This window comes from Schistosoma haematobium, chromosome ZW (assembly GCF_000699445.3).
Source record: "Schistosoma haematobium chromosome ZW, whole genome shotgun sequence".
NCBI classification, from domain to species: Eukaryota; Metazoa; Platyhelminthes; class Trematoda; order Strigeidida; family Schistosomatidae; genus Schistosoma; species Schistosoma haematobium.
The window spans coordinates 17,616,222-17,629,460 of record NC_067195.1 but is presented as its reverse complement, the minus strand read 5'-3'; the positions used below and the strand labels follow the sequence as shown (position 1 = coordinate 17,629,460).

At 36.5% G+C, this 13,239-nt stretch overlaps 1 protein-coding gene across 2 annotated transcripts in view; it reads right to left on the bottom strand.

Annotated features, from left to right (window-relative positions):
• Positions 1-874: 874 nt before the first annotated feature.
• The window catches only part of MS3_00002909 (uncharacterized protein), a 28,746-nt gene continuing 16,381 nt past the window's right edge, over positions 875-13,239 (bottom strand). The window contains exons 7-10 of one of the 2 annotated variants that reach the window (XM_051210563.1): positions 12,576-12,806; positions 7,228-12,113; positions 7,085-7,184; positions 875-7,039 (exon numbers count right to left, since the gene is read on the bottom strand). Coding sequence is in view for 1 of the 2 variants with exons in the window: in XM_051210564.1 (XP_051070571.1) it covers positions 7,680-8,142; positions 11,890-12,113; positions 12,576-12,806 (918 nt within the window). In the remaining variant the exon portion in view is untranslated. Of the gene's footprint in view, positions 12,114-12,575; positions 12,807-13,239 lie in introns of both variants that reach the window. The other variant, XM_051210564.1, reaches the window with a different exon arrangement.

Sequence of the window (13,239 nt, the reverse complement as noted above, 5' to 3'; positions counted from 1 at the left end):
CAAGGATACTCCACATTCTCTCCAATAATATTTGGGATGAGGAACAAGTACCAAAAGACTGGAAAGAAGGACTTCTGATCAAAATATCGAAGAAAGGCGATCTCAGCAAGTGTGATAACTACAGGGGTATCACTCTTCTCTCAATACCAAGAAAAGTCTTCAACAGGGTATTGTTAAACAGGATGGAAGGACTGCGTAGACGCCCAACTTCGTGACCAACAGGCAGGATCCCGTGAGGATAGATCGTGCACAGACCAAATCACAACTCTACGGATCATTGTGGAACAATCAATTGAATGGAATTCATCACTCTACATCAACTTCATTGACCACGAAAAGGCATTTGATAGCGTGGACAGAACAACACTATGGAAACTTCTTCGACACTACGGCGTGCCTCAGAAGATAGTCAATATCATACAGAACTCATATGATGGATTACACTGCAAAATCGTGCATGGAGGACAGTTGACAAAGTCGTTCGAATTGAAGACCGGTGTTAGGCAAGGTTGCTTACTCTCACCCTTTCTCTTTCTCCTGGTGATCGACTGGATCATGAAGACGTCAACATCTGAAGGGAAGCGCGGGATACAATGGACATCTAAGATGCAGTTGGATGATCTAGACTTCGCAGACGATCTGGCCCTTCTATCCCAAACGCAACAACAAATGCAGGAGAAGACGAACAGTGTGGCAGCAGCCTCAACAGCAATAGGTCTCAATATACACAAAGGGAAAAGCAGGATTCTCCGATACAACACAGAATGCACCAATCCAATCACAATTGACGGAGAAGATTTGGAAGATGTAAAAACCTTTACGTATTTGGGCAGCATCATTGATGAACAGGGTGGATCTGATGCAGATGTGAAGGCGCGGATCGGCAAAGCAAGAGCAGCATATTTACAACTGAGGAACATCTGGAACTCAAAGCAACTGTCAACCAACACCAAGGTCAGGATTTTCAATACAAATGTCAAGACAGTTCTACTGTATGGGGCAGAAACCTGGAGAACTACAAAAGCCATCATCCAGAAAATACAGGTGTTTCTTAACAATTGTCTACGCAAAATACTTCAGATCCATTGGCCGGACACTATTAGCAACAATCTACTGTGGGAGAGAACAAACCAGATCCCAACGGAGGAAGAAATCAGGAAGAAGCGCTGGAAGTGGATAGGACACACATTGAGGTAAGCACCCAACTGCGTCACAAGACAAGCCCTCACATGGAATCCTGAAGGTCAAAGAAAAAGAGGAAGACCAAAGAACACATTACGCCGAGAAATGGAGATAGACATGAGAAAAATGAACAAGAATTGGAAGGAACTAGAAAAGAAGGCCCAGGACAGAGTGGGTTGGAGAATGCTGGTCAGCGGCCTATGCTCCATTGGGAGTAGCAGGCGTAAGTAAGTAATATCGTTGATGTAATTTTATATGAGCTGTATCCAACCATTAACTTGCTCGGATGAGTTATCCGGCAGTTCAACATAAAGGAGAAACAATACAGATAAAGTGGCACATCGAGAAAACCAAAATGATGTGTAAAATTAATAACAGTAATGGCTTCTTCAAACAAGATGAACGGAACAAACAACAAAATTAGCGAGAATGATAATCTTGCATTCATAGTGTAACGAAAGGTTATTGCCATTTGTGTTATATACAGGGAGGGATTGTAGAACTATGGTCCGCTTCGTTATTAGCATTGCTATAATAACATATCTAATCCTGATATTTGGATTTGTAATAATTTGACTACCTAACCTATGAGATCATACATGGAAGTCATATCATTGACTATTCTGACTCGTCGTATTGTACAATCAGTAATATAGTGTTTGGAGTTTCTAAAGAACACGTTTAGGCTGGATGTAGAAGAATATATTTATTGTGAATAAAAGGGATAAGTTACATAGGAGTGACCATGCCTGAAAGGCTGAGCCGTGCCATTCGAATGAGTAGATTGAATTTTTGTGGTGTACCCATACTGACCTTCTCTTTGTGTTGTGTTGAATATAATTCTTTTGAGTAATCATGTGCTCGACTTCGAAGGTTGTGCGGTTAGTAATTAATACCACTACAAGTTTTCCATTCTCACAAGAGGTGTATCTTAAAGCCTTAATACAAATATGTATGGAAATATTTTAAAGTATCCGTCGTTTCATTTCATAATATTGGGCCCGAAACTATGATTTCCATATCAGTGAAGGTGAATGATCTTAAGTAGACGACGAAACTGAGTTTCCCCTCTATATCACTTGCTTTCCTTGAGATTGTCTGAGCTCACATAAGATCTAGTACTCTTTCGCTTTAGAGTATCCTGCGTTTGATAAGCATAAACAAAAGTTTTGCGCAATACATCACACTTTCTAGAAACACAGATTGCCACCAATGATTGACCGGACTCTATGTGGTTTAAGGATTTGAAAATCGTCAATATAAATGATTTGTTTCGATGAATGAAGTCTGCTCAAAGATAGTGTGATTTTCTGGTTAACGTCCACGTTACACCTCACATTTAATGCATAACGTCGGTTACCTTATTGTGGTATCCATGTACATTGGTTATTGAGACGACTTTATAGCGCAAGCATGGCATTGCTAAGTAAATGTATTAATATTGTCAGATCAAATAAATATAGAGTGTATTCACTGTCCTTTCCGTGGTGTCCAATTACTTCACATTGGTAGTCCTTGATATTGACGGGGCCCACAAAACTTTTGACATTCAGTGATCTGCCTGCTAAATAATTTAGCTTGGCTTCAATGACAATCTCACAAAAACTACAGGTCTCATATTTTTTGTGACGGATGGAACTAGGGAGCACTGGATAAATATTTCGTCTCTTCAACGGTGCGCACCGAACTCAGGGCCCAAAGATAATATTCCCATAGGTCTATAAGAATATATTAGAGAATTTGTTTATGTTTGTCTTCCCCTATGGTCATCAACTTATTCTTTCCCCACATCTATAGTTTATCCTGTTGCTGAAGGTATCTACGCATATTCGGTTTCTCCTTTAGAATATTTGAGATCAAAATTACTTTATTGTCTATAGTTTTTGAAATGTAGTCAACTCTTCAAAATTTTTTGAGTTCGACTACCGTTCCACGCGTGTATTACCTAACATTTAGGATTCTAGGACAACCGTATTGGGTATCTGACTGATCGACTTGCTCCAGGTGATTTTATTAAAGGTTTGTTGTTTCCGTACAGTTGGCTTCTCGATTCGCAACTATTACTTGAGGGATATTTTTATGCCTTTCGGTAGAATGTTGCTCCTGAGATAATAGGAACCGTCTTACTTCTTATCACCCTATCTTAAATGCAAGATATTATGACAATGACTGCACCTGTTGGAGAATGTGTCATTCAGCTATTGACTGTTTCATTTTCAATCATGTTTATCGATTTCAAATGGTTCAAACGGTTTTGGACGTAATCGAAGCTTTCGCTTAACGGACTTCCGTGTCTAGTAGCAGTGGATCACCTGTACTTCCAGGCAGGAACCTAGGTATATTAACGATAAGAGGTGAAAAAGAAAAAAACTTGGTAAATCATAATACGATGTTATCCTTAGTCCTTAAGAATAGGTCAAGATTTCTCTTAAAGAACTCTTGGGAAGTGGCTTGGACTAGTTCAGTCGACAGTGAATTCCAGCATTTGACAACTCTTAAGGAGTAGAAGTTGAGCTTACAGTCCGTTCTGCTGTGTTGTGTCTCTAGTTTCTGGGTGTTCCCCCTTAGTTTTGTATTGCAGCTAAACCTAAATAGGCATTTAAGGGAATGTCCAGAAGTGCTAAGGATACTGTAAGCAATTAAAAGGTCATCTCTAAGACGCCCATGCTCTAACGAGTGATTGGAAGCGCTATTCATAAGGCATGGATTTGAGTCCCCGAACTAATTTCGCGGCTCGCCGTTGGATACGTTACAGTGTCCTTATCGTTTTGGATTGAGGGATGAAATACTATGTTTCCGTATTCTAAATGGAAAGTTACCCGGTCAAACTAGTCAAAAATGCGCTTCAATGTTACTAGTGCAAGGTTTGCTCGGAAGGCATTTTTGTCACAGTTAGCGTAAGACTTTAAATCGTAGGGCACCAGGACTCCTAAATCTTTTTCGACTTGGGATACTACTAGAGAGGAGTTACCTAAGTTGTAACTGTAGTCTGCAACATGTCTCAGATGAACCACGTTACAGTTTGAAGTGTTAAAGGTAAGTCCGTTGCCATCTGCCCAACTTTGAAGTGTAGTCAGATCCTCCTGAAGTGCCTGTATATCGTCTTGGCTGCGTATCTCTCTCCGAAGTTTCACGTCGTCGGCAAAAAGTAATAAGTCTGACGTTACCTGTTGAGGAAGATCATTTATGTAGACCAAGAAGAGAAGAGGTCCTAGTACTGAGCCCTGGGGGACCCCACTAGGACATTCCATAGCCTGAGATAAAGTGAAATTAACACTGACCTTAAAATGTCGATTTTTCAGGTATGAAGTGAGCCAATCGATTAGAGGTGGTCTGATACCCATTCGTTTGAGCTTATTGATAAGACATACATGGTTGACCCTATCAAAAGCTTTTGAGAAATCTAGGTAGATGATATCAACCTTCCCCTTGAGATCGAGGATGCTTGTCCATCTGTCCGCCTCAGTCAGCAGGTTGGTAATACAAGAGTAACCCTTCCTGAAACCATGCTGTTGGGGTGATAAGAAGTTTGAGGACAGTAAATAGTCATTTATACCATCGCATATCAAGAACTCCATGATTTTCGAGGGTATGGAGAGAAGAGCCACCGGTCGGTAACTTGAAGGTTCGCTGCATCGACCTCCTTTGAAAATTAGTGTGATGTGAGCCAGCTTCAAATTTTCCGGTAGTTTTCCTCGGCTTAGAGTGTGGCGTTGCCAGGATTGAAGCTGCTTCCCTCAATATAGCAGAATAGACCATATCTGGGCCAGGAGAAATGTCTTTTCTTAGGTGCTGCAGTTTCCGGTACACCAAGTCAGCGCTCAGGTTCGCTACGGAAAATCCTGTGCAGTTGCAGATAAAGCTGTCATCAGTATAGTTGACGTGGGTCGGTTGAAATGTCCAAGAGTATTGTCCAGCCAAAAGGTGGGCGGCGTCACCGTCGTTATTTGTCAGGCCATTATGACATAATAGTTGGGAAACTACAGTTTTGGCTTGTCGAAGAAATGATTGGACAAACTCATCTATAAGCTTTATCTGGTACTGAAGTCTGTCTTCTCTTATTGCCTTTGTGCACGTGTTCCTTATACGTTTGTATTGCCTGTATGCACCGTTGTTATCAGTTTGTTCGTATTCTGCCCAACAGTGCCGTAAACTGAGAAGATATCCAAGTTTCAGATATTCCTATCAGATGACCGTCACATAGCTCACCCATTTTATTTGGTAAACTCGTGGCGTTCATGTATAAGCAGTTTATGCTTTCAATTTTAAACGCATGAGCTTCTCCTTCCTGTTTCTCTGTATGAGCCTGATGTGAATGGACAGGTAAGCTACTTATACAAGGTTTTCCGAGTTGATAGTCCCTGTCATTTACGTTTTTTTATGATCAAGATAGTTCATAAGTGGAATGGTCAGTTCAAACTTGCCTTTGTGCTTGATCCTGGCGTCGTGTGGCCTAATAAAACTCGCACACGTTTTGTACGGCTTTTCATGTTACTTAGTAGAATCTGCAGCATATAAACAACTTTTCAGATGAACTCAACTGGCTGCTTCACTATATCCCTTCTGGTCCAGGTCTACTTAATTTATTGATGTTTTTCAATTTGAAGTAATATCAAGTCTCACGACAAGCGCGAAAAATTTAGACCGCTGATCTGACATCCCTTATCATTGATGATAATTCTCTCAAGCTTGATACAACTAGGCACCGGTGACTGTCCACTTCTGAGTGGATAGAATTATTCAGTCACAAGATTGTAGCAGGTTGCTTTTTGATAAGAACACATTCACTCTCCGACACCTGACATATTATGAGATAGATAACTTGTAATTCGACTGTATGCGGCTCCGTGAATACAAATCGACCATACGATAACAGCTATGGATCATGCAAATAAATTTTAAAACGAATCGGATTGAAATTTGTAGTAAATATGAAATTTCATTCGGATACTCGTGCGGTTACCAGTTAAAAGTCAAACAAAGTAGACATGCAAGTGTTTATTCTGTAACTTGATTATGGTTGATTCGGATATGACCATGACAATGGAGCGTCTAGTACCCCTGAGTCCCAAAAAAGCGTTTACTGAAGTGTCAAAATGTACAGAACAACATCTGTCTTTAAAGCTTCTGTTATGTGCAGTAACATCGTTATAATCCAGACAATACAAAAACAGAAAGTTTACACAACTATTTTACCACACATGCCATGTCGATGTTCTAGAGAATTGCATCGGGCTTAGTCGCACCTTCTGAGAGCTGTACCAACAGTAAGGAACGGTTCTAGAGAAATTACCACAGTTATTCAACAAATTCAATCAAGTCAGTTCGAAAAAGCAAATGTTCTTAATAATATAAAATTATCCCTTCTGGATAGATCAAGTGGACCTAATTCAAAAGGTAATATTTAAGATTTTTACGACAATGAGCGCTTACGAAAATGTGCTTTAATTTAAGATAAAAATGCAAGGGAAATGAGTCAACATGGCAGCCATCAGAGCCACGTAAAACAATGTTGATGTAGTTCGTGAGAACCATAGGAATTCGCTAGACGAAGGAAAAGTAAAAGTTACGATGGAAAAATAGTAGCTGTCTCATCTAGGACTAAAAGATCAGGGAAGTATGCAGCTGAAGGGACAGAGGAAAATAATTCGAAAGGCAACACGTCACATTAGAAGGGATTTTCATACATTCATATAAACCTCCAAAGCACCTGACAGTGTATATTTAACACCTACCTTTGCATTAAATCAATACAACCATTCCCACCGAATTACGTTATTTTAGAAATCTCGATTGGTGTGCGCCACTGTCCAAATCTTGGATTTTATGAACTCTTGGAACTCTAAACGTTTTGCGCCTATTCAAAGGAATTAATTTTTACTGAAAGTAAAAATCGTCTTACCATAAGAAATTTGAGAATTTTACACCAGTTCCTGCTTACTGGTTCTGGGAACCGATCATGTCCCAGTGTCAATCTGACAAAAAAATCTGTGACATTCTATCTATTAAATACATAGTTTACTGCTTTGAATAACTACAACTGACCCCAATGCGTTTCACCGGAGTGGTAACCACGTGATTTAGCATTATTCTTAGCGAGACTATGACGTTTCCGGAAATTGCTTGGAGCTTTTCCATAAATAAAGTGCTATAAACATCTCTATTGATTTTCCACTAGACAACCCAGTCAATTCTGATTAGAATTAACAAAACAATAAAAATACAACGAATTAGTGATGCTGAAAAGTATTAAATACATACAAAATACGGTTAAGATACGAAGGAAATTAATAAATCACAAACGACTGATTATTAGCAACAGTAGTTCAATCACTTATCATAAAATCAAGAATATATTGATGCGTACAACAGGAAAAAATACTGATGTCATTTAGCGGAAAGAACTTAAAACTGTAGTCTGATACTGAACAGAAACCAAAGGGATGAAGAGGTATACAAATCACAATAATGAGATGGTGAGATGACAGAACAACAAACTATTGAGAACATAAGTTTATGAAGTCTGATATACTGTCGTTACTGCTAAAAAGTATGCAAACACGATCAATATCACATTTTATGAGCCAAAACGCCAGATCCCGACAAAGACGCTCGTCGTTGCCACATACAATTAAGAGCCCAGGTGAACATGGTGTTACTGTGTTGACCGATTCCTTAGTGACTCCATGACTTGATTTAATATTTAATAACTGTCTAGCTTGTGTTGTTTGATGCCATAGTTTTTGGTTTATAAGAAAGGCTAAAAACTCTGGTATGATTTGCGGTCGATTACGATTACCACTTGGATAGTCAATCACCTCCCAGTTTTCTGGAGAGGAAGTATTGTAAGAGCTAGTGGTAGTTGAAGATATATCGCTGCTTTCTTCAATTCCTATTGATGAAGAATCTCGCATTACAGATCTGGAAATCCCACAATGAATACTGTTAGGCAAATGAAATCTGAAAAAAAAGCGATTTTTTTGGAAAAATATCACAGTTACAATGTCAAGTGTTTACAGAACATTCAATAATGTGTCTTAGCATGTAAATTTGGAATTTATAAAGTTAGGAAACAGAATATCGGATACGTAAAGTAAGCCTGTCTAATTTTATTAACAGACTTGGTTTATGATTTTTGTAATACTCATCTTTACGTTCAGTGTATTTTTAACAGTTAACAAGGAATTTTATTAGCACGTGAATCGATTTGCTAATTATAAAGTGGCTAACAGACTTCTTTTATTCATATTCGTTAATACTCCGATTTTTATGCCTATAATTAAATTCAAAGAGTAAATTTTACACATTTTCTTTCATACTTCTATGGACAAACTGATATCACAAGTTGAACGAACGACCAGAAATTACTACGAGACTTTATGATCCAGAAGATCCCGAAACATACAAGAAATAAAGTTGAATTGAGTAAGACTTTTATAGTTATACACCTTATTCCGTCAAATTTACCCTGTAATATACGGACTTGTCTTTTGGAAACTGCTGAAACTATTGGAATGTTTATTAAATGGCCCAACCGTTGCGCACAGAAGAAATTTGTGTAGCACCCCTTTTTACCCTGTACATCGACATGTAAGTGTTTATATATATATATATATATATATATATATATTATTATTATTATTATTATTATTATTATTATTATTATTATTTTAACACATAGATATTGGTACAAGGAGGCGAAAAATACATATGCGCCACAAAAATCCCATTCGATATGTGTGAGGGCTGTGATACTGCCCGGGTGCCCAAAGCGAAGCAGGGTTTATATATATAATGTGTGTGTTTGTGAAGACTACTGATACTACCAGCCAGATGAAAGTTAAGTCAGTGAAGCAACAGGGTTGGAACTTGTAATTTAACCCAAATATAGAAAATTAATGGATGAATTTTTTAAACTGATGCATGGAAAGGTTCTTATGTCGAATTGATTGCATCTAAAGTATTTCTTGTGTATGGATGAACTATTGAATGATCAATGGCACAAAAACCTAGAATACAAAGTAAATCATATTAAAGCGATTAATAAAACTACAGTGGATCATGAACATTTGATCTTGATCTTTTGATTGACCTTAGAATGTCTAACATTTTTTATTTTGCGTTTCATATTTACAGTTTATCTATTGCTCTATTTAATTTTACTTTCCCGCGAGCGGGATCGTGGACGCGCACTGTTGAGGAGTCCCACAATAAGACAAAACGGCCGTCCAGTGCATGCAGGTTTTCAATGGTGGTCTAACATCAATCGGTTCATGATCTCGATACATTTTAAGTATTATTTGTTCAACAAGTTTGTTGTATCTAGCTGTTTGTCGACTATCTTTATGTTCATTTAGTGAGTGAGTGTTCCAAATTGGAGTTTTATTTTCACTAAAGATTTCTGATCACCTGTGGAGATTTCTATAACTGTTTGATATGAAGAAGTCAATGTGGTACAGTCCAACGTGCAGGATGAAAACCAAAAAGTACTAATGAAAGCTACATTATAATATGCAACAATCACCCCCGTGAATGAAAATACTTGAAACAACAAACACATTGTACATTAAAGATGTTGCAGATAACTCCAGTTTTATTTGATCAAGCGAATTACAGAGTAAATTACTTCTTAACTATTTTAAATGTTTTGAATTTGGTTCCTATTGACTTAAATCAGTTAATTCCATGAAAAATAACGTTGACCTCGTTATTTCATATATGATTGAATTGATGTAAAGGTCGAGTTTGAAACAGTAGCAATAAAATCGAGAGATGATTGCACAATACCGTGAATCGATGGAGGCTATACGATGTGAACGAATGTATTCTAGCTCAGTGTTCCACACTTTAAGTGCTCGCCACAAGATCAAAAGGTCCTGGAGTGGATCTAGGTGGGATCGTGGATGTGTACCGACAAGGATTCCGGTACCAGGACAGAACATGTGTTTGCTGCCTCGTGGTTTTCAGTGGTTATCTAAATAACATCAGTCTGTGATATAAACTACAAAATCTAGTAGTATCTACAAACACATAACACTGATAAATTATCATACTCTTATAATGAATGGGAATATATGGCAATACAAAATTGGGGGAATGACTAAACAACGGAAAATCTGATTAGAAAAAAGGAAAATTCTGAAGTCTCTTTACTTTAAACATTATTATCTAACTACATTCTTGATAAATAAACATGAATCATATTGTCATAATCAAAAAAATTTGAGAGATGCATATGTATATTACACATATAACTGAGTGAAGAGAAAGTTGATCTTAAAAATCAATCTTTCAATAACTTTTCTGTGATAAATTTGTCTATAACCCAAAGATTTTATGAAAATATCATAGCTCATCATTCATCAAGATAAAAAATAAGAGTTTATTTTAATACAGTGACTAACTACAGAATTAATTCTGATTACTTGGCTTTAACCATACTACTTTCCATGTAGGTATGAGTGCCAAAATGATTCCAATCTTTAATACTGTTATTATGTTAGTGTTCCTTAATCACGTGATACTCTCCTATTTATTCATCCGGTCAAAACAAAAGTATTTCCAGAAAAAGTGCGAAAATGATATAAGTGAAAATATATTATAGGGATGAGGCAATCAAAGTTGAGAAAATGGCTGTTAGGTATTTTGCGGTACAAGTACCTCTGTATAGTCCTCTAAACGTTAAAAATGAAAACGAAAATTAGCTTTCTTGCTATAAAGTGAAAAAAATAGTGTTAAACGAATCAAGTGAACAATTCTTGCTATGTGACATGTATGAAACTCTCAAATGAACTCTATGCCTAAATCTTAACCGTAAACGCGTAACTATGACTTAAACCTTGAATCTTTAATCTAAAATCCATAACACTGAACGCATAGTGCTACAACTAAACCTTCAATCTATGTAGTTATAAAGTAAAACTACATTATGTCAGTTTGTGACAAAAACTCCAAACATAACTTTTAATCCTAAATCTCAACATTAATTCATGATTCCAGAACAATCTGGGAACTATAAATCATTTTAGGTCTTTAAAAGGGTTCGAAAAGACAAATGTTGTATATCTATATGGATAAAGTCATATAACATTTTTTTTCAATTTGTAAAAAGAAAAACTTTGAAAGGATTTTAACAGATTACTTAATTATGCGAAATCCGTTTAACACTTATGACATTATTGCTTTGTTTTCCAAAAAATAGCCATTTCCTAAGAGCTGTTTTCTGATCGACTAAGAACTGGTTGAAAATTCATCGCAGTTTTTTTGGCTCACCTCTATAAACTATAATATAGATAATGTGAGATGACAGACCTGCCTGCTTGCTTATAACGATTATTGAATCACTGCTTAGTTTCATGGTACCCATAGAATGTTATGGACGAAAATTAAATGTTATAACCATCTAAATCAATTATAAACAAAGATGGATAGTGATTAGCACTGGAATCCAGGACGCGCGTTTCGTCCTATTTGGGACTCTGCATCTCAGAGTTGATGTCCACTCCGGGACTCGAACCTAGTACCGTTCACAGTCCTAAACATCAACGGGAAGATTCAAGTAAACAATACCAAGTGAATTCATCTAAATCCACTTTTAAAATTTTGGAGAAATAAATAAGAATTTATGATCAATATCAAACAGAATACATGAATATATTACTTATGAAAACAATTAATAGGAATATATTATAGAAATAGAATGCTTACCTATTATATTCTTTGATATTACGTACATCTAAAACTAGACAATCTGGACGTTTCACATGCACCACAGCATCTTTAAAACTGAGTAATGGGACTAATTTAAAAGCATTTGACGATATATTTAGTTTTTCACAAACATTTGATGCAACATCGATATTAGAATATTCTAATGATTCTGTAAAATCATATTCTAAATGATCTGGCCATGCATTCTGTGATTTTAAACGCTAATTCAAAAAAATAGGGACATGACTGTAAATCAACAGGATTTAATTAACAAATTTATTCATTAAAGAGGAAGAATGTATTGTTTTAGAGACAAAAGTATTACTGCGAATAACAAGATAAGAACATGACGAAAAATTAAAAGCCATACATAATAAAATCGTAAGAACCAGAAATCAAATATTGTCAAAAAACGCGTCTAAGGGGGACATAACTAAGACAGATTCTGAAAATAAAATACTAATATATTTGTAATATCCTCATGAGTAAAAGATCGAATATCTGACGACGTTTAACTACTAGTTCAGTCTAAAAAGTATAAATCGCGAAAAATGAACTTTTCACTAGAATAATTACTAAACGAATAGTTTAATTGTTCAACTTCACAATCTAATATTAAATCACTTCTAGAAGAAATATAGTTGGATAATATTTTGAATGCCCGAAAATGCAATTAAACTTACTTCATAGAAATCAGAAGTTGACGATTCGTTTCCTTCGGAATTCAGGTTTTCAACTTTTAATTCTTCATTTTCCATAAATTTTTGATTTAAATACTGTCTATTGGGAATCGACCAAGCTGTTAAACTTCGAGGTGTAGCCAATGCCAATTTTAAAGCATCTGTTCTACATTTATCCAAATTAATATCGGGAAAATTCGACAAAATTGTACAAATCTTTTCTAGTCCTAACAACTAAAATAAATCAACCAGATAAGAGCACAATACTCATGTAGAACTACTCAAATATAACTAATTTCAGATATACTAATTAACAATTACAATTCGTGAAGCATCTGCCGCCGACCAACATTCTCTAATCATGTCCTGGGCTCTCCTTTCCATTCGTTGCCAAGTACTATTCATTTTTTGATGTTCGCCACCGATTTCCGGTGCCATGTGTTCTTTGGTTTGCCTCTTTTCACTTTGCCTTTAGGATCCAAAGTTAGGGCTCACCTCTCAATGCAGTTTGATTTCCACAATGTGTCCTATTAAAATCCAGCATCTTTTACTAATTTCCTCTTCAGATGGAAGCTAGTTTTTTCTTTCTAACAGTAGGCTGTTGCTGATGATATCTAACCGACGGACACTGAGTACTTTGCATAGACAATTGTTTATAAATACCTGT